The sequence below is a fragment of the Podarcis vaucheri genome (genome assembly GCF_965113315.1).
Source record: "Podarcis vaucheri genome assembly, chromosome: 5".
NCBI classification, from domain to species: Eukaryota; Metazoa; Chordata; class Lepidosauria; order Squamata; family Lacertidae; genus Podarcis; species Podarcis vaucheri.
In genome coordinates this window covers 39,577,932-39,599,898 of record NC_138763.1, presented here as the reverse complement: position 1 = coordinate 39,599,898, position 21,967 = coordinate 39,577,932, and the positions used below count along the sequence as shown (strand labels likewise).

General features: G+C 42.3%; 1 protein-coding gene across 3 annotated transcripts; it reads right to left on the bottom strand.

Moving 5' to 3' along the window:
- Positions 1-2,540: 2,540 nt before the first annotated feature.
- Positions 2,541-21,516, bottom strand: LOC309531989 (uncharacterized protein). 3 transcript variants are annotated; one of them, XM_082221922.1, is made up of 12 exons: positions 21,377-21,516; positions 20,357-20,403; positions 16,361-16,525; positions 14,631-14,748; positions 13,659-13,709; positions 12,042-12,119; positions 10,856-10,912; positions 9,202-9,261; positions 8,301-8,365; positions 5,767-5,845; positions 4,725-4,780; positions 2,541-2,843 (listed from the first exon to the last, which is right to left on the bottom strand). In XM_082221922.1, the coding sequence occupies exons 1-12, from the start codon at positions 21,389-21,391 to the stop codon at positions 2,627-2,629; spliced, it is 1,008 nt and encodes a 335-aa protein (XP_082078048.1). In that variant the 5' UTR covers positions 21,392-21,516; the 3' UTR covers positions 2,541-2,626. The 3 variants fall into 3 exon arrangements, with proteins under 3 accessions (XP_082078048.1, XP_082078049.1, XP_082078050.1); XM_082221923.1 differs by having other exon boundaries at positions 4,729-4,776; positions 5,822-5,845; XM_082221924.1 differs by having other exon boundaries at positions 2,687-2,843; positions 4,729-4,780.
- Positions 21,517-21,967: the final 451 nt, after the last annotated feature.

Sequence of the window (21,967 nt, the reverse complement as noted above, 5' to 3'; positions counted from 1 at the left end):
CATGGAGTGGACGACCCATTCTTCTGAAACATATTCACTGTGGACGTCTATGTGCAACACACATGGCTACTGGAGTCATAACTTATGAAGGGGGCTAGAGTGTATCAATGATCTTGTGGGTTTCCCTAGTTAGATTGCTGGAATGAGAGGCCTAGTTTCAAATCCCTCGTCAGGCATGAACTCCTTGGGTGATATTGGGCAAGTCACTGCCTTAATTGCTTTGATAATTTTCAAAAGCAATTTCTTTCCTCATTAATTGTCGGAGAACACTTTACAAAAAGGTGGGAGGATTTTTAATTTTTTTGACACAGAATTAATTATATCAAATAATGGCAAGCTTGCTGTGGTGTCAAGCAAGCCAAATGCAGCATAATACAACTCTCATCTTCCTGTGTGTAAGAGAGGCTCAGATACCAATTTACGTGGCCTGTTGAGACATCATTACCAGCCCACAAGCTTGCCATGTGATAAGATTTCTTCCATTCACAGGTAATCCATTCATATTGCAACAAAGCACTTTCCATTAAATCTTATCTTTGCTGTGATAACCAATTAAATAACCAAGCATGTGCACTTAATGGTTATGTTATTTACAAGCATTAGATGGCAAACATAACAGTAAGAAATGGTGTCTAGCCTTCTAAGAAGTGAGACCCGTAACCCAATTTTGCCTTACAGACTCTGCATGTTCAGGAGCCAGGCAGCTCCCACTTCCCACTTCTCCCTTCATCCTCATTTTCTCTCTGTCCTCACTGGGTTGTTTTGGCTCCCCCGAGCTTTCTGATACCTCTGTCTTGTGCACAGATGGTGCCATTTTGGCTACATAAGATTTGGCACTTGGAGAATGAGTTATTTGTACATAGTGGTAGTTATTGCTCTTTAGGACTCACAGGGCAGAAGGCAGGTAGACCAATTGTAGGTGAAGCCAGAGCCAACGAGAGCCAGAGCCAACTCACTATAGTTTTGTCTCCATCTTACTTGTTCCTCTTCTTCTGCAAGAGCAAAACTGAGGCTGAAGAGGAGGAAGGTGACCTGTAGTGCCACTCCCTGAACTGGTGGTAAGAAGGAAAGGAGGTACGAGGCAACCCTGTGCTAGAATAGGTAGCGGTGGTTTTCTAGGAGTGAGCAGGCTCTCACATCCTGATAATTCAGCCTGTTTATCCCACATTCTTCCACCCTGATACCTACAAAGCTCTATTTCAAAGCATATTTTGGTCAAAATTTCACAGTAGTGAGAAGGTACCTGTGGCATGTGGTCAGTGGCCTAGGGGGACTAGGCTAGTTCCCAAAATGTTCCTGGTAAATTAGAGTATTAAAGTATGGGGGCACCTCCTTCCCAAAGCCAAGGAAGCTTCTGTCCAGCTTAGGGAGGGAGGTGCAATGCTCACACATGCAATGTCAACAGACTGCCCCTATTGCCTTGGTGCCCCTGGCCCTAACTGTTCCTCTATTTAAAAATACTACTGCACACCACTGAGGAGCAGAGCCATTTTAGGAGCAGAGCCAAGATGAATGGGGTGGATCGGGGCTAGAGCCAGAGCTTGGTGACATGACTTATGGGTGAAATCTGATAGAAGTTGCTGGATCATGTGTGCTGCCTGTCAGAATCTGAAGTTTACTCGCTTCTCAGAACCCAGTGCTGTTTATCTGACAGAACAGTTTACTGGCCAGACTAGTAAAGTTGGCAACCTTGCACTATCCAGGATGCTCCAGTATCGGGACCTGACTGAAGCTAAATAAACCTGGTTTTATTCAGATGTTGGCCACTGTATAGGTAGGTAGTGGGTGTTTTCTGGAAGAGAGCTGGCTGAAACATCATGTGTTGTAGAATATTTCCATGTTTGCTTTCAACATGAGAGAGATCCTGTTGCAAAAAAACACCTAAAGGATGTAGGACTTCTTAATGCAGCCAAGCATAACAGGGCAAACATATACTATGATATGATATCTAGAAGTTTTATGCCTAATGGATAAATAATAATGGCACAGGGGTTATGCAACAATAGTTCAGTTAATATTATATGTTACAAATATTGTATTAAGAGGTGCGGCATAGATGGGGCATCATTATTCCCCATAACATGTTTGTAATGTGAACCTCTCTACATAATCAAGAAAAGAAGCAGATTGATTCTTCCCAACTCTGGCTAAGAAAAAGGGAGAAGAATAAATTGAAACCAAGCACATTATTGTCCTATACACAGAGATAAATAGAAGGGCAGGAGGAAACATGGGACAGCATATTGGTACATGCATGCTAAGATCTCCAGTGAAGTTCGTATGCAGTTCGTTAATGCAAACCTATACAATTTATAACATTGCATGTGCTGTGCTTAATCTGCCTCTGTTTTTATACTGCAGACAGGAAGTAAAACCAGGATGTTTATAGCGCCCAGGACAGCCTGCCCATACATGGGTATTGTGCTGTATTTGGCTTGGCATATCACAAACTGAGCAGGCCTCCAGTGATGGGTAAGGTACAGTGTGTGTGTGTGGGGGGGGGGGAATTACACTCCCAAATCATTACACACCAGAAGACCTTGATAGGTTATGAGCTTTATCCACACTCTGAGATACATTATAATGACAGGCTCTCTCTAGTCGGCAGCTTCTTCCAATCCTGAGATCACTTTGGTAAGATGCCGGTGCTGTAGAGTTGCATATATGGTTGGATGTAATAGTCCAGGAACTGCCACACAGGCCGCTGATATGCCTCTGTCACTGTGTGATTGGAAAGGCAGGCAGTGAGGATGAAGACAGTGACTAGCAGGACGGTCAAGACAATCACCAGCAGGACACCAGCAAAGTGCCACAAGCCTATCAAGACCCAGGTGATCTTTGTCCTGTGAAATAAGAAAAGAGAGGCCTGCAGTTTATAAAGACAAGGCAGGGTGACATTGTCCTCCCTTGGTCCCAAGTAACAATCTGTTGATGGGGCAAAATGAGCACATAAGCAGCTTCCGAAAGGTTGTCACTCAGACCAGAGAGAACTTTGGGCTTTTAATGAAGGAGAATTGACTCCAAGGGTTTTTAGGAAGTGACACTAAAAGCACCACTGTGGGGCCCTTTCGTATTATCTGAGCACATTATGATTGCTGGTTTTGTAATGCGTTTAACTGGAAGAAATCCATTTTGGCTGAAAATGAAAATACATTCAAGCCAATCAAGGTTGACATTGCATTCCAATTACAGATGAGGAAAATGCAACACAAACACCATTATTTAAACATCTAATACCACAATAGCCTAAGAGGCAATGGACCATTCAATTCCTTCCTATCTGTATGGTTCCATGGCTAGTATGTTTGACTTGAATGTGACAGAATCATGTTCAAATCCCTGAAACAATAAAGCTCTTTGAAAGGGTTTAGACCAGGTCAGTATTCTGTACCCAAGCCTTCTTCACTGGAAGCTGGAAATGATAATGATAATTGTTAAGTACTTCAGAATACGCGTCAGAGATTATGAACAATATGCTTTGCTGCTTCACCCATCCCTGTACCTTCCATGCCCAGTTACATGCCTGCTTGTACACATCTCCTTTTAGTTTGACAGTGTCTTCCTTTTTACCTTGAATGGGCCTGATTTGTAGAAGATGCTAAATAGCATGCCTGGGAAAACCAGGTGGACAGGGCTGGTCACACCTAATAATACCTTCCATGTACCTTGCTCATTTGTTGTACCTATTAATTGTCAGGAGCTCATCCTACACTTGAGTAGGACCCTGGTAGAGACACATGCCTGACTGGCATGTTCTCTCCCTCCTGGTCTTTCATTCAGGAGCTTCAAAAGCTTTATTCAGCCCGAACATCACAGTGACCGATGCCAACAAACACCAGCACACTTAGGGATCCACAGAGTCTTTGCAGCTTGCGTAACAGACCTCAGCAACTCAGCATTTTGGCTAATCTACTTTATTTACATATAAACACACACATGGAGCACTGCAACATGCTCCCTCTCTCTCTCTCTCACATCAGACAACAAAGAGAAAAAGCACAAAGGACAATAGTCCCGCTTCACAGAACACAGTAACACAAACATCCTGTCTCCGTCACTTCCCACTCTGTGGAGTCAAAACATACACCATCATGTGATAGACAACAATCCCATGACTGCAATCATGGAGCAGGAATTCTAACATTAATTACTCCACATCAGAAAATGGACAGTTTCAATATTAGACAACCATTGGGAAAAACACACATCAGTACTTCTTCCACATATCTTGATGGGTGGAAGGAAGTCATTGTTATTTATTTGCATTGTCTGCATTCATATGTACTTTTCAATGCCCTCTGTTTAGCACCTGGAGTTTCTTCTTCTCTTATTCCTTTTTGCCAGTGGTATTTTCACAGTTTTGTGGTTAATGAAGGTTTCCAAACCTGTATCAGAATCTTGCTGGGTTTGTTAAGTCCTAGCATTGTTTGGAACAGGCAATACTTCCATGGATCAAAGGTAAAACCCACCTCTGGATTCTGGTTATTTTATGGAATTTGGTACCATAAGCAGTTAATCATAGAGTTATGAAAATCCAAGCAGAAGTCTCACACAGTCTCACCATAAATAATGGGGACCAACTCCCACTTCCCAAAGTAATATGACTATATGAAATATAAGCCAGAGGTTATTGCTGCAAATGTCTGCATTGTTATACATTTATGGGTGCATGTTTTTAAAAAGTGAGAAGGCGGTAACAAATAGTAAACATTTTCTTCACTAACCTACCACCACAAAGCTGTTTCTTCACAAATTTCTCTTCTCTTCGCATTTTTTCTTCCTGTAGTTAAAAAGAAAGTTGGAAAAAGTTACCCCTCCAACACATATACGCTTGTACAGGTAGTAGTAAATGAACAAGGAACTCAAAGCAGTTCATTACTGGGAGTTTTCAAGTTCTAAATTGTGTGACTCTCCAAAGTGAAGTGAGGAAAATGGAACTGGCTAGCCATGCAATTTCTCTGTCGCTAGAATACCCATGCTGCCAAATTAAAACCACAAACTTTTCCCACCATGCCAGCTGTTGTGAGGCAAGCCCAAGTTTGCACTACAGCAGTTAGAACATCACCTATGGCTATTTTAACCGCTTGTGATGAGCAATATATAATAAGAACCGCCCTTTCTGAATCAACCCAAAGGCCTATTTAGTCCAGCACTGTGTTTCCTAAAGTGGCCAGTGAGATTCCTTACCACTGTTATTTCTCAGCCACTGGCATTCAGAGACATGCTGCCTCAAATGCTGCAGGTAGCATATAACCAGTATGCTAGTAAAACAGCAAAAGTGCCACACCTATGCCAAACCAACAGCACAATGACAAAACATTCCCTTGGAGTAGTGCTAAGCTCTTGTACCAGATTCAGCGCTTTGCTGCCACTGCAGAGGAGATCATAAGATCAGGCTGATAAGCCAGAACTTGTAGGACAGTGCATTCCTCTTGGCTTTCTAAGAAGGGAACTGCTACAAACCATCAGTGATGTAGAATGTGAGCTTATGATGCATTCATTGGCCACATAGCAGGCAACACATGTCTCCTCCCTTTCAGAAGCTGTTAAATAGCATTCCCTCTACCTTCACATCCAAACACAAGGGGCAACCAAGCCACCAACGCTGCTGGCCTGACCCTGCGGGGTTCAGCTGCAATAACTGTGTCAACTTTATGTATAGCATAAAATCAAAACCTTCCTGTTTATTGACCGATGAACTAAAATTCATGCTCACAAGACTGACCAGATAGCTTTCTCTTTATTGGGTAAATCAAGATTACTGACCAGTTCAGCCCTGGCCAATTCATACATCAAGCTCTTTGGGTGAAGGTTCAAAAACTTGCCTGGCAACTTGCTCTGATGTCTGAAATAATTGAAAAAGGTTGGATCATTAGCAGATTTTGTAGCAGCTATTCTGTCTCTCTAAATTACAGGAATGTCCTCTTTGCAGTCCCAAACAGGGCAATGCACAAATTCCTCTGGTTCCTTGAAGAAGAAAATGTTGTAAGGCACGTTGATAAGCCAGGTTCTGGCTCTCCCTGAGGGAGCTGGCAGCCTTCTAACCAACATTTCATGATAGAACCATGTAATATATGACATATGGATGTAGGAGATTTTCAATTCATCCACAATTTTAAGTGAAGTGACCTCCTTTGCTCCTCAGGGACTAATGCAGAGATCAGAACATAATTATATTTCAGATTTCACCAAATTTTACTATAGTTATTCACTCCAATAATGTACCAATATGTATATGTTAGGATAAAATAGGTTTGGAAATACATATTTTACATTGAAATAAAATACTGTACGTGCTTGAATATTGTTTTGTGATAAAATATGAATTTAGGTACACTTCTGTATTTGCCGTCAGTATGGCTTTTATTTTGAAAGGAATTAGGAGATTAATGTGGAAACATTGATGGAATGGGTTTATGAATAAACATGTGTGAAACTGACTAGAAATGGATTGATCCTGAAGTTATTTTGACATAGCATACTATATATGATACATGCAGAGCCAGGATGTACCAAAAGCCAAGAATGACTGAAGATCACATTGTAAGCATAACAAGTCCACATTAAGAGGGTGGTTTGGTTATAATGGTTAAAATGTGGCAAAGGATAGATTGGCCCACCTTTTTTTACAAATGTACATGATGATAAAACTCCGTTTAATGACTATGAATTAGAACTAAAAGATAGTTCCCCTCCTCCCAATTATTTAACAAGGCAGACAAATATATGGTGTTTGTGGTATTGGAGTTCAAGCTCAATATCTGGCCTAACATCAAATCACTGAAGGAAAAAGAAGATTAAAAAGGTTTCTCTTGCAATGCTGGTGGCTAAGTGCATGCATAATAGTTTAGGATGCAAAGTAAAACACTTTCAATTTAATTCCTAGTAAGTTAATGTTCTTTCAGATACAATGTAGATTCTCTGTGGGTTCTTTATGAAACAGTTCTCTTTGACTATGAGGACCAATGTGGAAGTGCATAATAAATGCTTCTGAAAATGAGGAATCCCTTTAATTTATGAATTTATTTCTCAGATCATGGTTGACAGTGAATCAAACTTTTAAGCAGCCATTTCATCATACATAAAATCAATTACTGACTGCTCTGAACTGAACTGAACTCTGAAAAGCCAGCTGGCTAAAAGGTAGCCAGGATGTCTGGAGAATAAGAAAGAGGAAATTGGGAATAGTTTTGAGAGCACTTGTATTACCACAAAGATGGCCTATAAGCAGTTGGTCTGTGGAGCCATATAGTTTCCTTTTACAAAAGGAGGAGCATTCTCTTCTAATTAGTTCTATGATGTCATTCTGTTTCATCAGCACAAAGCAAACTGCTGGCATTTTCCTGAGACGTATAGTGGTACCTCGAGTTACAAACGCCTCAGGTTACAAATGCTTCAGGTTACAAACTCCGCTAACCTGGAAGAGTTACCTCGAGTTGAGAACTTTGCCCCAGGATGAGAATGGAAATCGTGTGCCAGCAGCGCAGCGGCAGCAAGAGGCCCCATTAGTGAAAGCATGCCTCTAGTTAAGAACAGTTTCAGGTTAAGAATGGACCTCTGGAACGAATTAAGTTCATAACCAGAGATACCACTGTACACCATTGCATGTGGAAAAAGTAGTGTGATAGAGGGACAGTCTTGAGGAGCACTTGTGGTAATTCTGCTGTCTTTTGATGGACATCAGAGATACATAAAATAAAGATTCCATGGCCAGGGAAAAGCAGGGTTACATCATAACAGAGTACCTGGCCAGAGATAATTACTTTGAGGTCATGGCCTAGCCCAATGCAGTTTAAGTCCAGACTGTGTGATGTGTATGTGTGAAATTACATAGGTGAGATAAGCAATTCATGAATGAGCAGGCCAACCGGAGGGTTTAAAACTTGAAAGGTTGGGTTTGAAACATATTTGGTGAAGAATGAACTATGGATCCAGATAAAAACAGAGTGATGAGTTTACTGGCCTTTGGTCCAGTAAATTGGTTTTGCATTTTGCAAAGGTTCACTTCCATCAGTATCTATACCTTGGATAGTAGACTGCACCTTCTGGGTCAACCCCTGGCACAGCCTCATCAAATATAGCTCAGGAAAATGATATGAATCTGCTGTTTCCTTGACCGCTTGCAGTCATAAAATAACCTCAGCTATTCCTTGCTGTCTCTCTGGCTCAGTAGTATTACATATGTTACAGCTGAAAGCTGTGCTCTTCACTAGAAGAATTACCATGACTTTGATTCATCTGACATGCTTCAAGGACTGACACTGGTTGCAGAAAGGATTGGACTCATAGAGGAGTCTTACCGAACCTTGTCTTTCGCAACAGCTGACAGCTCATCCTGCAGGCTTTTCTCTCTGTCCTGAAGAACCTGAAAACAAAATAATCAGCAAGTCCTCTTCAAGTTTCTGTTTCTTTTTCCTCCCCCCAGAGATCTCTGATAATCCCCACAGATCAAGACCTAGAGCAATTTTGTATACATTCCATGGGTAGCTGGTGTGCTGCCCTCCAGATGTTATGCACTCCTTGCTTTGACATTTTATGGCCTCTCCTCCTCAACAACCAATGGGGAAATACCAAATCCAAATATTCAGAATTACCAAACAAAGCAGTACTTTCCGATGCATGTTTACTCATAAGTAGGGGTGAATGTGTCCATTTCAGTTCTCTCAGTTGCTCATTTTTCAACTATAAAATTCAGTTCTACACAATTTACAGTAATTGCAATTTTTTAAAGAAAAGAAAATTCTCATGAAAAATGATCAGCATTTTAGTGTGAATTTCTCCTAACAAACATATTGTTGCATGTAGCTTTCACTAGTGTACACATTATTGCAAGCAATATTCCGGAATATGATGCATTTTTGTATGCTATTTTCAGTAATATATTTTATTCACACTTACCCTAAATATATGCATTTTTGTAAACATTTGCTGGAGAATTGTATTGCAAAATTTGAATAAGTGTGAATTTCAAAAGATAATTGTATTTTGGTTTGCGTGCTGTTTTGGAAAGTGTGAGTGAGATAGATTCAGCTTTATATACACACTAAATCAATTTTTTCCTGCACTCCTACTCAAAAGTAAGTTCCACCATGCTCAGTTGTGGTAACTCCCTGCGAAGTGTGTTTAGTGCTGCAACCTAAATTAGGCAGCTGTTGCTTTCCTTATTCAGTTCATCAATGGTTAAGCATTTCACACAGATACCTGTATTTTCACTTTGTATTCTTGTATATACTCTTCCAGTTCCCAGATTTGGTGTTTCATCTGGAAAAGAAGAACATGCCTTTTTTCTTTTGCCCCATCCTTGTAATCCTTCTTGCCTTGGGTTTTTAGTCAGAACACTTACAATTTTTGCCTAGTATGATCATACCAATTCCAGGTGTTTCATCAATATTTAAGGGATAGATCAGACACCACTAGGCACGGCCAAGCAGCCAGGTGCTCACCTTGAAAATCAGTCTGGCCCTCTTATCTTTTAGTTTGAAAGCCTTGGGATTTGGGATTGAGCATTGAACAAGAAAGAGGGCCTGATTAATGTCAACCTTCCATTGCCTACTACCCATCCACCCCCGCCCCAGGAAGCTCCCAACAGAAAATTGAAAGCAAAATAAAACATCAAACATTGAAAACTTCCCTAAACAGGGCCGCCTTCAGATGTCTTCTAAAAGTCAAATAGTTTTTTATCAGCTGAAGATAGGAGAAGGAAGTGGTGGGTATTTCTTCTTTGGGATGATGCGGCTTCAGCCAGTTTAGTGCAGTGGTTAGAGAGTGCTGGACTAGGACCTGAGAGATGAGGGGTCAAATCCCAATCCAGCCATCAAGCTTACTGGGTGTAATTGGGACACTCGCCGTCTCTCAACCTAACCTACACCACAGGATTGTTATCGCTAAAGATAAGTTTAATTTGCATAAAAAGTAATGTTGGTATGCACTGAAGTTTGAAAAACTAATTTAAAATTTGCATTTGCAAAGTAGAGAAGTCTGCATTAGGGAGAAAGTTTCACTCTGGCAAATGTGCCAGAAAAGGCTGGATGTTTTCCGTTCAGCCTTTATGCTAACTGATGACTCATCACTGGAAAGCCAAGCAGAGAGCTCTCACAGCAGGAAGATGGAACATAAGAACTCAGTGCCTTAGTCCATTGATGGAGACAGCAGCCACAGCAGCGGCTAAGCTCTGCAATGATGAAGAAGCAAGTTGCTGTGGATCTCGCTCTGGGACCAGATACAGGAAAGTAAGGGCTAAAAAGAAGACGGGATTGCATTGCTTGCTGTTAAACAGCAACGTTTTACTTATTTTATTATTTACTTATTTAATTTGTTTACCGCCCCTCATCCAAAAATCTCAGGGTGCTTCACAACATAAAAATACAAAATGAGAGCACAAAATACACAATAAAAACAAAAACACACACCAAATAACTCCCCTCCCATAAACACATTTAAAAGGACATAGAATGTTAATCAGATGATAATCACAGGGTTCAGGTCAGTTCATATGGGGAAAAGCGGTCCTTGAGGTATTGTTTTGTATCTTATATTGTTTATCTGTAACCATTTTAAAACTGTTTCCAGTGAAGCTTTGAAACATTTTTCTACTTTGCACATGGGTTCAGGTCAGGGATTCCATTTGTAGCAACTGTAACAGTTATGCAGATATTATGGGGAGGGGAAAACCCACCTTGGACTTCTTGGAGGAGAGGTGGAATGTAGGGAAATAAATAATAAATAAACCCACGGGCAAAATTGTGTATGTTACAGCCTAATTGATTTCAACGGGAGGGTTAGCCCAAAGCAACGGAACCCATAACTGTTTAACTTTGGCTCAGTTGTCTCCTATGTATATGATAATTAAGTTTACCTTTGTAAAAACTTCATCCTCCTCACCGCAGGTCAGTTTGCATTCCTGGAGCTCTCTCTAATTAAAATAAATAAATAAATTTTCAGTTGGCAACATCTCTGAAGCAAACACATGTAAGACTTTTATTTTCCACTCTGGCCAAGAGATTCAATCCTCAGTGAAAGGAAATGGTCGCTTTCCAAGAGAACATGTCAACACCACTTGTACTGGAGACCTTCTCAACAGATTGTGCCTCTCATTGGAAATCCATGTGAGTGCCAATATATAGCAAAGTATACACATTTATATATCTTTACTTTAGATGAAGTCATTTTAAAGTATTCACGTTGAACTAAAAAGCTGATGGACACTAATAGAGCAATCCAAACCCTCTTAATGTCCTACTGACGTTGGGTAGGGTAGAGGTGTCTCTGTGCCCAGCTCTGCAGGCTAAGCTGGACTTCCACCAGCCGATGATGACGGAGTGACCCAAGAGTCACTCCACTGGTGCAGCACTTCCACCTGCTAGTTAGCAGTGAAGTCAATGGAATTCTCATTAGTAGTAACCAGCAAAAGCCCCAAAGTGGGGTGGAGAGGGGCTGTTCAGGTATGGGATCTTTTGGATTCGATGCCAGTCTCGCTACCATCACACAATGGCATTGGACCCAATCTGGGTTTCATCTTTGTGACAGCTCTAGGCTGGCCCAGTGATCTTCTACACATACACACCACCTTCCAACTTGGCGACTATGAACCTCAGAGGTGCATATGTGGCTGTGGTCGCACAGCCCTGTGGCCGAGGGGAGAGGTTTGGATTGCATCCTAAAAATCTACAAATCTCCAATGGCACAAAGTGAAAATGACCTGATGATATTTTGGACTGCCATCTTTTTCAACTGGCCCCCCTGTATCTGTCATACCCAGGTGCTAGCGTGCAGAGCCAGAAGACTTTAGCATAGTGCAGCAAAAGAACTTCCTCTATTTGGCGTTCCACATAAACAGGAAATGCAGAGGTGACCAAAACAGGGATGTGTGAAATCTTCTCGTTTCCCCCGTATATATGCCACCTTCATAAATATTGCTATCTCCTTTTCTCAGTTGCCCATGTATTGTCCCCCACGTATTTTGTATTAATTCCAATGGACACTTCTTTTAACCTTCCTCCTCCAACCTTACTTTATTATTGTGGTTCTATAATCTTACTCACTTTTAGCTTGTTGACATGGCAGCAGAGCTGCAGGTAACTCTGCTGGTTGATCTTCATTGATGCAGTCAATGCTGAGCTCTGGTTTGGGGCACAAAACACACAAATATTCAGATTCAGTCTCACCAATATGCGCTGGCCAGCCTGAACCTTCTTTGCTATTCTGTTACAACCTCATTGTTTAGAGGGCAAATCAGAGATGACCCTGGTGATCCTAATAAAGGACCTCCCTCCCTCCCTCCCTTTCATTAATTAGTGGTATTTTCTCTCAGTTGAGTTAATAGGAGCTTCAAGGTGGGGAGGAAGGAGTTTCAATGGGGCAATGTCATGGGAGGAACAGGTAAAACCCCCTCACATTCATCAACTTCCAGGAAGTCAGGTAAGGGCAGTTGCTCAATGGAGGAGTCTGGTTTGCATGCGGAATGGCCCATGTTCAATCCTTGGCATCACCAGGTAAGGCTGGGAGAGGCCTCTGCCTGGAATCCTGGAGAGCTGTGGACATCAGTGAAGGCAATACTCAGTTAGGTTGTCCATAGATCTGATTTGTTGCAAGGGAGTGTCCTGTGTCCCTAAGTCCCAGTGGGGGTGCTTGTAAGCAAAACAAAAGCAATGGGAAATCACCATCACGTATATCTGCTTTGTCATTTTTGGCTTTGCTTTAGACATTCATTTCAGAACAACTGAGTGGAACAATGTCTATCAAATAACACTAATATTTATTCCAATAGAAATTAAAGAGTAACTGCAAAGCTATGCAGTGAAAAGGACTGCGGTCTGTCAAAGGCTAGAGCTTCAAGCATAACATTGACTTCTACAACAAGTGAGCATACAGGGGAGATATTCAGATATGCATGCTGTTTCATGCCTACTTTAAAAAGGCTTTGGTGCTGCCAACACAGGCATACAACAAAGAAAGATGAGCACCAGGGAGATAATAGATGTATTACATTATTATTTTTTAAAAAAGCGATTCTTTTGACATGACTGAACGAACACTAATGCAACAATGTCAATTTCCATTTCCATTTCATTTCAGAGTGGAAATCTAATGCAGTTATTCAGGACCAGCATATCACGAAGACTGGTTCATGCACCCAAACTGGCATGTTGAGAATGTGGATTGGGTGGGCCCATGCAGAGCTGACAATAGCAATTGTGCAAATCAGTAGTGGTCAGTGGGGAGAAGCAGCATCATTTAGCTGACCTTCTGCCACCAATTTCACTGTGCTTACCGGGCTGGTGTGGGGCAGAAAGGCAGTATCGTGTAAACACACTAGCATGGCACAAACACACCCAGTGTTCCTTCTGGTGCATTTGCACCATGCCAGCCTCTGCACTGCCTTGCCCATCTCCCTCCCAGGAAGCTCAGCGATACTAGTGACAGATCAGGTGAGCATCACTGCCCCTACCCAACCACTACAGGTGAGAATACTTCATCAGAAATCCAGCCCACTACTCAACCTGCGTTTATTTTTTCCATCTCTCGACTTACTTTCAGTGGCTTGACGTTGATGAGGTGATTGTGAATTATACACTTGCAGCACATTCACAAACATGGGGAAAGATAGGACATGGTGCACATATGGAATTCAGAGGAAACCTATCTGATTATTGGTGTACCTTCTCAGAAAGCATGAAGATCCTCAAGTGTAAATTTTCATTATCCTTCTCCTGTGAGGGTAAGAAATTGCCAGTTAGTTGCAAAGATTGATATATACCCGACTCTTTGGGCTGCAGCTGAAGGGATGCAACAATTCATTACAAATTAAAGAAAACACTCAGGAAAGTGTCACACACAACTCAAAGTCCTAACCCTCCAATTCTAAGTTCTAGGACTGCTGAATTTGATTGGGCTGATGCAAAATGAGCTTTCTGTGCTGTGCTAGCCCAGGCAGATGCCATAACAACAGCAAGTGTTGTTTGCTGCAGTCCTCCCTCTTTCCTGTTTTGTAGTGGTGTGGGGAAACACCAGAGGATCCACATGATAAATAGCTGTTCACAGATGGCAATATGGAAAGCCTCCAGGTGATTGCTTTTACAGTCTCCTTATTTGTAGGAAATGAGCCTCCCATTCACAAGGCTCTCCCTCAGATTTGTGTAAGTTATTCTTTGCACAGCAGATAAAACAGGATGAATACAAATAGGTCTATACCTGGTGAGGCCTATAGAATGGAATCTATATTAAGTGAAGTATTCATGCTATAGAAATACACAAGCTTTGGGTTTACCACCTACATGGTAGGACAGCCTTGACCAAGGTGGTGCCTTACAGATGTTTTGGACTATAACACCCCGAAGCCACACGGAAGTATGAGTTGTAGTCTATAACATCTGAAAGTCATCAGCTTGGTGAAGGCTGTTGATGGAGGCTATTGACTCCACGGAAAATACCATACTAGTAAATGTCCAAAACTAATACAGTTTTTCTTTTAAAAAATGATTATGGAATAATATCACCAGACAGTGTTCACCTAGCCAACAAATCTTTGCGTTTTGTTGTTTTAATGATGACATGCAGTGTGTGTGTGTGTGTGTGTGTGTGTGTGCGCACACGCTCTTTAAACTCTGATCAGGAAGATTTCTTTTGCCTACCAGCTTTTTAAGATACTGCTCCTCTAAAGATGCTGTTACAGCCTCTTCTTCCTGATTTTTCTTTGTGGCTTCAATCTCAGTTTCCAAATAGGTTATTTTCTCTTCAGCTTGCTTTATCCTGTATATGGTTGAGGTAATGATGATGATAGTGTTGATAATAATAATAATAATAATAATAATAATAATAATAATTCAAAGACTTGTACCCCCATTCTGCCCCAAACAAGACCATCAAGGCAGCTAACTATCACAGTAAACCACTGATGAATAAAAAAGTATACAAATTTACTTAAATAAGAATAACATTTAAAATAGCAACAATGTTACACCATCCAAAAAATTTAAGTACAGGGGAAACTAAGAGTTAAGCTTATTCTAGAGAGTGCTTTAATCAATTGCTCATCTGAGCAACGGCAGCAGTTTTGCTTCTCCATGAAAGGCAGAAATGGGGAGGGACATCATTCAACTCTCCCAGGTCAGGGGGCTCCAAAGCCCAGGTGCCACCACTGAGAAGGCCCTCTCTCACCTGCCATATTGCCATCAGCTCAGGGTAGGGCATAGATCAGCTCTTCACTAGACAGTCAGACCATGAGGGTTGGGTCACATGGGGGAAAGCCATGGGGGGGGGGAAAGTATTATCCTTCAGATAATACTAGTGCAAAATCCCACCTCACATTCTTTTGAGTGTAATTTGTTTGAAATGGATTTTCCTATTGTATTTTAAAATTAATATAATCCACCGTAGGACCTTACAGTGAAAGGTAGGTAAGGCATCAAATAAATAACAAGAACAACAAGAACATTTAGGGCTTTTATGGTCAAAGCCAACCTTTTGAATTGTCCCTGGAAACAAATCCAGAGCCAATGAAGTGGTATAGGGCAGATAAGAATATGAGGCAGATGACCCATCTAGTCCAGCATCCAGTGGCCAACCAGATGCCTGTGGGAAACCTGCAAGTAGGACATGAGCAAAAGAGCCCTTTCCCCTCCCGCAGTTTCTAGCAATTGGTATTCAGAAGCCTAACTACCTCCAACCATCAGCATGAACTGAGAACTGGAATCGTGACAACATTCTAGCTCCTGCAGCTGTATTTGCACCAAATGAAGCTTCCAGACACTTTTCAAAGGCAGGCAGTGTTGGGCGAGAACCAGAATGCTTGCCCTCCAAAGCATGTGTCCCCCTTGAGTCTTTAGTACCTGCTATCTTGGTCCCCTCCTCCAAGGAAAATAAAAAAGCCTCATACAGGGAAAGGGGAAGTACATAGAGGCCACCAGAGAAGGGTTGCTCCTGCAACCTGCATCAAGAAATGATGCAAGAGCATCTTTTCCCAATGGGGATGATGGGGCAAGATGCTCAAGTGTGTCATTTCCCACTGGAGTGGACCATTGGGCTCTCTCACCATTACTGGGACCCATATAACTATGCTACAATGATATTAGTGTTGGGAGGGCAGCTCTTTCCCACCACAGAGGCCACTGCTGGATGCAATCCAGATGTGTGTGACAGGACCTGACTTTTCCAGAGGAGCGTCCACCACCTGGTTAACCAGGAGAAAACACCACCAACCATCAGAATTGCCCTCATCACATCACTGCAGTTTTATAGCATGCAACTGATTTTTGTGAAGTTTCCAGGGAAAACTTGGTAAGGTTCAAACTTTCTGAAAAATAATTGTTCCCAAGCTGGAATCAGACATTCACTCAACACTCCATTGATTATTGATACATGCCTTTTGAGCTCAGCTTTCATGGTCTTCATAGCTCCTTGTAAATCCAAAATATTTGCCTTGATGTTGTTCCCTTCCGTAATGAGGCAGTTAATTTGTTCTCTCAACCATATATTTGTATGCCTGGACTGGAAGATGGAGGCTCCTTTTGCTGCTATCCAACTGTCCCTAGTTGGGAGATTAAAAAATAATATACAGTACCTTACTTATTGCAAACCTGGGATGTAAGAAGAAAATGTGTTCAAGTTAAAGCGGAAGACCTGCAGAAGGATTTCCATTTGTGCAACAGGGCTTCTCTCTCACCTTGCACACCCTTGAAATTGGCTCAGCATGGGTCAGTGTGTCTGGAAAATCTCCAGATGTTGAATTCTGACCATTAACTTAACACATGCAGATGTATCCCCTTCATGGATCACTGCCTTGCCGTGGTGAAGGGGCTTGAATAACTCAGAGAAGCTATGAGCTATGCCGTGCAGGGCCACCCAAGATGGACAGGTCATAGTGGAGAGTTTTGACCAAACGTGATTCACCTGGAGCAGGAACCGGCAAGCCACTCCAGTATCCCTGCCAAGAAAACTCCATGGACAAAGGCAACAGGCATATAAAAGTTATGACACTGGAAGATGAGCCTCTCAGGTCGGAAGGCGTCCAACATGCTACTGAGGAAGAGCAGAGGACAAGTACAAGTAGATTCAGAGCTGATGAAGCGGCTGGGCCAAAGCCAAAAGGACTCTCAGTTGCGGATATGCCTGGAAGTGAAAGGAAAGTCCAATGCTGTAAAGAAAAATGTTGCATAGGAACCTGGAATGTAAGAACCATGAACCTTGGCAAGTTGGATGTGGTCAAAAATGAGGTGGCAAGAATAAATATTGACATCCTGGGCATCAGTGAACTAAAATGGACGGGAATGGGCGAATTCAGTTTGGATGACCATCATATCTACTACTGTGGGCAAGAATCCCATAAAAGAAATGGAGTGGCCCTCATAGTCAACAAAAGAGTGGCGAAAGCTGTACTGGGATGCAATCTCAAAAATGATAGAATGATCTCGATACGAATCCAAGGCAGACCTTTTAACATCACAGTAATCCAAGTTTATGCACCAACCACTGGTGCTGAAGAAACTGGAATTGACCAATTCTATGAAGACTTACAACATCTTATAGAAATGACACCAAAGAGGGATGTTCTTCTCATTATAGGGGATTGGAATGCTAAAGTAGGGAGTCAAGAGATTAAAGGAACAACTGGCAAGTTTGGCCTTGGAGTTCAAAACAAAGCAGGGCAAAGGCTAATAGAGGGCAAAGGCTAATAGAGTTCTGCCAAGAGAACAAGTTGATCATCACAAACATGCTTTTCCAACAACACAAGAGACGACTCTACACATGGACATCACCAGATGGGCAGCATCGAAATCAGATTGATTATATTCTCTGCAGCCAAAGATGGAGAAGCTCAATACAGTCAGCAAAAACAAGACCTGGAGCTGACTGTGGCTCAGATCATCAGCTTCTTATAGAAAAATTCAAGCTTAAGCTGAAGAAAGTAGGAAAAACCGCTGGGCCGGGTAAGATACAATCTAAGTCAAATCCCTTATGAATACACAGTGGAAGTGAGGAACAGGTTTAAGGATTTAGATTTGGTGGACAGAGTGCCTGAAGAACTATGGATGGAGGCTCGCAACATTATACAGGAGGTAGCAACTAGAAGAAGAAGAAGAAGAGTTTGGATTTGATATCCCGCCTTTCACTCCCCTTCAGGAGTCTCAAAGCGGCTAACATTCTCCTTTCCCTTCCTCCCCCACAACAATCACTCTGTGAGGTGAGTGGGGCTGAGAGACTTCAGAGAAGTGTGACTGGCCCAAGGTCACCCAGCAGCTGCATGTGGAGGAGCGGAGACATGAACCCGGTTTCCCAGATTATGTGACTACCGCTCTTAACCACTACACCACACTGGCTAAAGCCATCCCACTGAAAAGGAAATGCAAGAAAGCAAAGTGGCTGTCCAACAAGGCCTTACAAATAGCGGGGGAGAGAAGGCAAGCAAAATGCGAGGGAGATAGTGAAAGATACAGGAAATTGAATGCAGATTTCCAAAAAATAGCAAGGAGAGACAAGAAGGCCTTCTTAAACGAGCAATGCAAAGAAATAGAGGAAAACAATAGAATGGGAAAAACCAGAGATCTGTTCAAGAAAATTGGAGATATGAAAGGAACATTTCGTACAAAGATTACCATAATAAAAGACAAAAGTCGAAAGGATCTAACAGAAGCAGAAGACATCAAGAAGAGGTGGCAAGAATACACAGAGGAATTATACCAGAAAGATATGGATGTCTCGTACACCCCAGGTAGTGTGGTTGCTGACCTTGAGCCAGACATCCTGGAGAGTGAAGTCAAATGGGCCTTAGAAAGCACTGCTAATAACAAGGCCAGTGGAAGTGATGATATTCCAGCTGAACTATTTAAATTTTTTAATGATGATGCTGTTAAGGTGCTACACTCAATATGCCAGCAAATTTGGAAAACTCAGTAGTGGCCAGAGGATTGGAGAAGATCAGTCTACATCCCAATCCCAAAGAAGGGCAGTGCCAAAGAATGCTCCAGCTACTGCACAATTGCACTCATTTCACACGCTAGCAAGGTTATGCTTAAAATTCTATACGGCAGGCTTAAGCAGTATGTGGACTGAGAACTCCCAGAAGTGCAAGCTGGAGTTCGAAGGGGCAGAGGAACCAGAGACCAAATTGCAAACATGCGCTGGATTATGGAGAAAGCTAGAGAGTTCCAGAAACACATCTACTTCTGCTTCATTGACTATGCAAAAGCCTTTGACTGTGTCGACCACAGCAAACTATGGCAAGTTCTTAAAGAAATGGGAGTGCCTGATCACCTCATCTGTCTCCTGAGAAATCTCTATGTGGGACAAGAAGCTACAGGCAGAACTGGATATGGAACAACTGATTGGTTCAAAATTGGGAAAGGAGTATGGCGAGGCTGTATATTGTCTCCATGCTTATTTAACTTATATGCAGAATTCATCATGCGAAAGGCTGGGCTGGATGAATCCCAAGCTGGAATTAAGATTGCTGGAAGAAATATCAACAACCTCAGATATGCAGATGACACAACCTTGATGGCAGAAAGTGAGGAGGAATTAAAGAACCTTTTAATGAGGGTGAAAGAGGAGAGTGCAAAATATGGTTTGAAGCTCAACATCAAAAAAATGAAGATCATGGCCACTGGGCCCATCACCTCCTGGCAAAAAGAAGGGGAAGAAATGGAGGCAGTGAGAGATTTTACTTTCTTGGGCTCCATGATCACTGCAGATGGTGACAGCAGTCACGAAATTAAAAGATGCCTACTCCTTGGGAGAAAGGCGATAGCAAACCTAGACAACATCTTAAAAAGCAGAGACATCACCTTGCCAACAAGGGTCCGTATAGTTAAAGCCATGGTTTTCCCAGTAGTGATGTATGGAAGTGAGAGTTGGACCATAAAGAAGGCTGATCGCCGAAGAATTGATGCTTTTGAATTATGGTGCTGGAGGAGACTCTTGAGAGTCCCATGGACTGCAAGATCAAACGCATCCATTCTGAAGGAAATCAGCCCTGAGTGCTCACTGGAAGGACAGATCGTGAAGCTGAGGCTCCAATACTTTGGTCACCTCGTGAGAAGAAGACTCCCTGGAAAAGACCCTGATGTTGGGAAAGATGGAGGGCACAAGGAGAAGGGGACGACAGAGGACGAGATGGTTGGACAGTGTTCTCGAAGCTACGAACATGAGTCTGACCAAACTGTGGGAGGCAGTGGAAGACAGAAGTGCCTGGCGTGCTCTGGTCCATGGGGTCACGAAGAGTCGGATACGACTAAACGACTAAACAACAACAAAATGCAGATGTATACAAATACTCCTCTTTTTTGGGTAATGTGTAAGTTGCCACCCTGTTTCATGGTCCCCTCCCCGTTGACCCCACTTCCCTTAATTTAAGAACACTTACCTGGCATTTTTGGTTCCTATGTTGACAGCTGTAAAGGCTTCAGAAATCTGCTGGCAGAAATGACATTCTTTTAGAATTTTTGTTTAACTTCCAGAAGCAAAATAATTGCACATAATGCTTAGTGCAGACAGTTTGTCTTGTAGCATTGTTGTCCAGAGTTCACTACCTCAGTAGTTGAGCCTCCAAAAGAGCCACAATATGCCTTCCACATTATTTTTGTCATTAACAGAATGATAATGTCAGTTCTAGAGTCTTGTTTTTCTCGTGGTACCTCGTGGTACCTCGTGTTACATACTGTCCCCCTTACAAATGCTGCTGGTTACGTGCTCTGCTAACCTGGAAGTAGATGCCCCTTGCTGCGACCTTTGTCTCAGGATGCGAACCGAAATCACTCTCCAGCGGCACGACAGCAGTGGAAGGCGCCATTAGAGAAAGCGCGCCTCGTGTTACAAGCGGTTTCCTGTTACAAACTGACCTCTGGAACGGATTAAGTACGTAACACGAGGTACCACTGTATTTTGTAAATCTGAAATTCAGTTGTTTTCATTTAGAGGCTCATCTTAATCCGAGGCCCTAAATGGTAGCATACTTAGCTTAGAGGTCTACCTACAGGGACTGCTATCATAGCTTCAACGAAAGCTATAAGGAGGACACATGTCTCATTTCTCAGCCAGGTGAGTTTTCCTGTTACTTTACACAAAAGTGGCACACAGCAGCAGTTGAAGAAGCAGAAACTTCCCTGATCACAACAACTATCACCATCACCCAGTTCTTGGAGGGGTCCTGTTTAGCCTACTTTGAGAAAGGAAAGCAGTATTTCACAATCCACCAACATGGAACCTTCTGCATGCAAATCAGATGTCCACCACTGAGCTGTGACGCTTCCCCAAAGGGCTCACTTGCAACAATGCCTGTGAGTTACACACAATGCCATGCTCCATCACAACGAGTTATTTTGGAGCTTCAGAACTATAAGCAGCCATGCAGAGACCCACCCTTGCTCATTAGCATCAACATTACCTTTGCTCCACTCATGTCATTCTCTGCCAAGAAATATATTCAGATATGTCTAATTTGATTTGCCCTGTAGCCTAGCCGAGTCCATGCATAGCCTATCTGTGTTGTGTGCTCTGTGTGTCTGTGTGACTCTCTCTGGGTAGTGTCCCTGCAGCCTCTGATGTCACAAAGGGCTTAGCAGTCACCTAAGAGAAAGCACTCTGTGTTGGATGCAGACTTACATGCAAGGAATTGTTTGATGAATTAAAATTTATGTTCACATCCTAGCTATGTTGCAGTCTCATTGGACAAATGACTTTTCCTTAGCTCCAGGGTCAATCGATATGCAATGGATTATTTCATAGGATTGCTCTGAGAAGTAACTGATAATATGGATTCACATATTGAATAGTTTCAAAACCATATAAAAGGGGAAACTGTCCAAATACAGCTTCTCCCTTTTTTTGGGGGGCCGTGCTTTGATGGTCAAAATTGCACAAGGTCAAATGCCGCAGTGTTTACAATTTTTGAAAGTACAAGAGCTCTCTGAGGTCCTGGGCCCAGCTAATTCACAAGGTGAAAATACATTTCATGGGGTCCCATTGTGACTTTTTA